General features: G+C 36.5%; 1 protein-coding gene across 1 annotated transcript in view; it reads right to left on the bottom strand.

The window, feature by feature from the left end:
• SLC13A1 (solute carrier family 13 (sodium/sulfate symporter), member 1) overlaps positions 1–2,425 on the bottom strand; it is a 22,478-nt gene extending 20,053 nt beyond the window's left edge. The window contains exons 1-2 of the mRNA XM_010004308.1: positions 2,322–2,425; positions 383–511 (exon numbers count right to left, since the gene is read on the bottom strand). Coding sequence (XP_010002610.1) covers positions 383–511; positions 2,322–2,420 — 228 coding nt within the window. The 5' untranslated portion in view covers positions 2,421–2,425. The remainder of the gene's footprint in view (positions 1–382; positions 512–2,321) is intronic.
• Between the last annotated feature and the right edge of the window lie 238 nt (positions 2,426–2,663).

A 2,663-nucleotide genomic window follows, 5' to 3' on the forward strand; every position in this document is an offset into this window, starting at 1 on the left:
TTTTGCACATGCGTTCGCTCGTGTGTCATTCCTCTCCTGTAACCTTCCTTCCTTCCTTCCTTCCTTCCTTCCTTCCTTCCTCCCTTACCTCCCTTACCTCCCTTACCTCCCTACCTCCTTCTCTTTCTCTCTTTCTCTCTCTACCCATCACTTTCCCATCAACTGGCATCTAAGTCCTAAATTTCAGTCTAGAAAAGACTTCTAAAAAAATAAAAATTAAAGACAAAGCATGTGAGCAAGTCTTGAAGCTTGTCACCCCACTGTGGGTGGCACTCAGCAAAACCATGGATTAAACTATCGTGTTTCAACATTATGTGGTTCTTCCTTTGGAGAGTTTATAATTGAAATCCATAACATGATAGAGAGGAAAAAAAAAGGTTACCTGCTTGGATTCCATTATACCAAACAATGGGAACATAAAGGCAGGGAGCAAAGCTGAAACAGCCAGTGGCAAAGCTTCTGTGAGCCAAAAGATGGCAACTACAAACAATGTGTATGCACATTCTGCTTCCTAGACAACAAAAGACACACACACACACAAATATATATATATGAGTGGATCACCCAGGAAAAAAATCAGAATTGTAAAAAGTCCAGCTATGTCAATAGAAAGATTCCCCCCACTTGGTACAAGCAGGACTTAAGCGACCTGAATAATTGTACTTATTGTACTTATTGTACATATTGGACTTATTGTCTGCTATTGAAAATCCTGCTAACATATGATAAATAGTCTGCAAAATAGTTTTACAGCATTTTTTTCTATGACATAGTAAAATTGCTTAAATTCTACCACTTAAGAAAGGTGGAAGAAAAGTCAGCTGCCTTTTTCTTCAAGCACAATTAAACATTTAGGTCATTCTGGAGCTTTCTCAGGTCATGAATTAGCATAAATCACAAACATTCGGCTGCAAGCAAACCTTTAAACTTCTAGGAATGCTCACAGTGAGTAACAGGGCAAATTTTGTCTCTCCTGTATTCAATGAAGTTTTGTCATCAGCATCAATAAGGCAAGGATATAATCTGATATAAAAAGCAATGTGCAAGACTGACAAGTACCATAGTTGTTGTTTTTAAGACTTGCAATTTTACTGTGTCTTTTCTTTATTCACCTGGAAAACAGGAGGTTTTCTCAGAGAATTTACTTCAGTGCTGCCAGCACAATGCAGCCACAGCCAAATATAATGAAATGAAGTGAGAATAGTTTCTTCTAGAACTCTAGAAGCCTCTTTTGTGTAGTTTTAATTAATATTCCTGCTCTTGAGGAAAACTGTTTGGCTATTTTAGTGACACTGGTTAGAGCATGAAACTACTCAACAACAACAGAGATGGTTTGTATTGGGAAAGGAATAACTTCATTAAATGGCTCTGGGAACCCCTGACTAGAAGACAACAATGTTCAATCCAAGTCAATCACCTATGGCTAGCATTAATTTTTTGTAGGGAGCTTGTGTTATGCATGAAAAAATTGATAGTGTAAATTGTTACCTAACAAACATTCATGTCACTAAAGTCCTACCACATTAAGAATTTCTCAAGAATTTTCTCCCAGAGAGGAACCTAAACTATTGAAACCATGATGTGTGAAGTGTGAAGCCTGCTACTCTGTAATCACTATCTATCTGTGCAAGAGCTTCTGAACTGGACTTTCATGTATCGTTACACATTATAAGTCTAATGCATGTGTGATAATACAACACAGGCAAATTCCATTTCATTCTGACATCAGAACTATACCAAATAGAATCACTAATAAAATTTTTAGATACTTGCTTCATCAGCCTGGAGCTGTCAGAAGAGGTACTGAGTGCCAGAAGAATTTATTTCAATTAAAATAAAACCAAGGTGTCCTGCCATAACCTTTGGCCTATTTAGGAACCAGAGGGAATTTCTCAGATCATTGATTCCAGTCATTTGCTATCAGACAAGATAATACATAATGAAGTTAACAAAATCCATAATCAAATAAAAGGTAATTGCAGCTGTCTTTCTGACTATTCATCTCTGTTGTCAATCATCCAGAGAAGTTTAAAAGTCATTAAAAATATAATAGTGTGGAAAGGATTTTCAAGGTAGTCTAGATTAATTTAAATGAGAAAAACATTTCCTGAACAAGAAAACAAATATATAAATCAGAACTTCATGCAACCAACCAAGAATCTCACATTAAAACTGTTGTCCTCTCTACAATTCCCCAATTCAAACATCATGATCTCTTCCAACCAAAACCATTCTATGATTCTATGAGTCTGAAAAGATCTGGGAATCTCAAGCTTGATGTACAGGTGCAAAATAATTATGTCTCAAAGCAGGTCACTTACTTTGGTTTTGATGATAAGTGGAAGTGGAAGTAAAAGCAATGGGGTGAGGACAATGAGCAGAAATCTTCGGTATACCAGGAGGCAGCTAAGAATCTTCATGGTTGGTGGCTGGTAGATGAACTTTCCTGCAGAAACTGCCAAAAAATAGGTCTGACTTTAAATAACTGGCTCTGATTAATATTTTTCCAACCTATCACCTTTAGCCATTGCTAAAGCAGACCAGTAAACCAAGTTAAAATTAAATCTTGCTCTTTATTGTTTTAGTGAGTTTATTAACAGTAGGTTGATAAGATAAGTGTTCATCATAAACCAAGGTTAGATGTCAGCCTTCCCATGACTTTC

This window comes from Chaetura pelagica, unplaced genomic scaffold (genome assembly GCF_000747805.2).
Source record: "Chaetura pelagica isolate M959 unplaced genomic scaffold, ChaPel_1.0 scaffold68, whole genome shotgun sequence".
Taxonomy (NCBI): Eukaryota; Metazoa; Chordata; class Aves; order Apodiformes; family Apodidae; genus Chaetura; species Chaetura pelagica.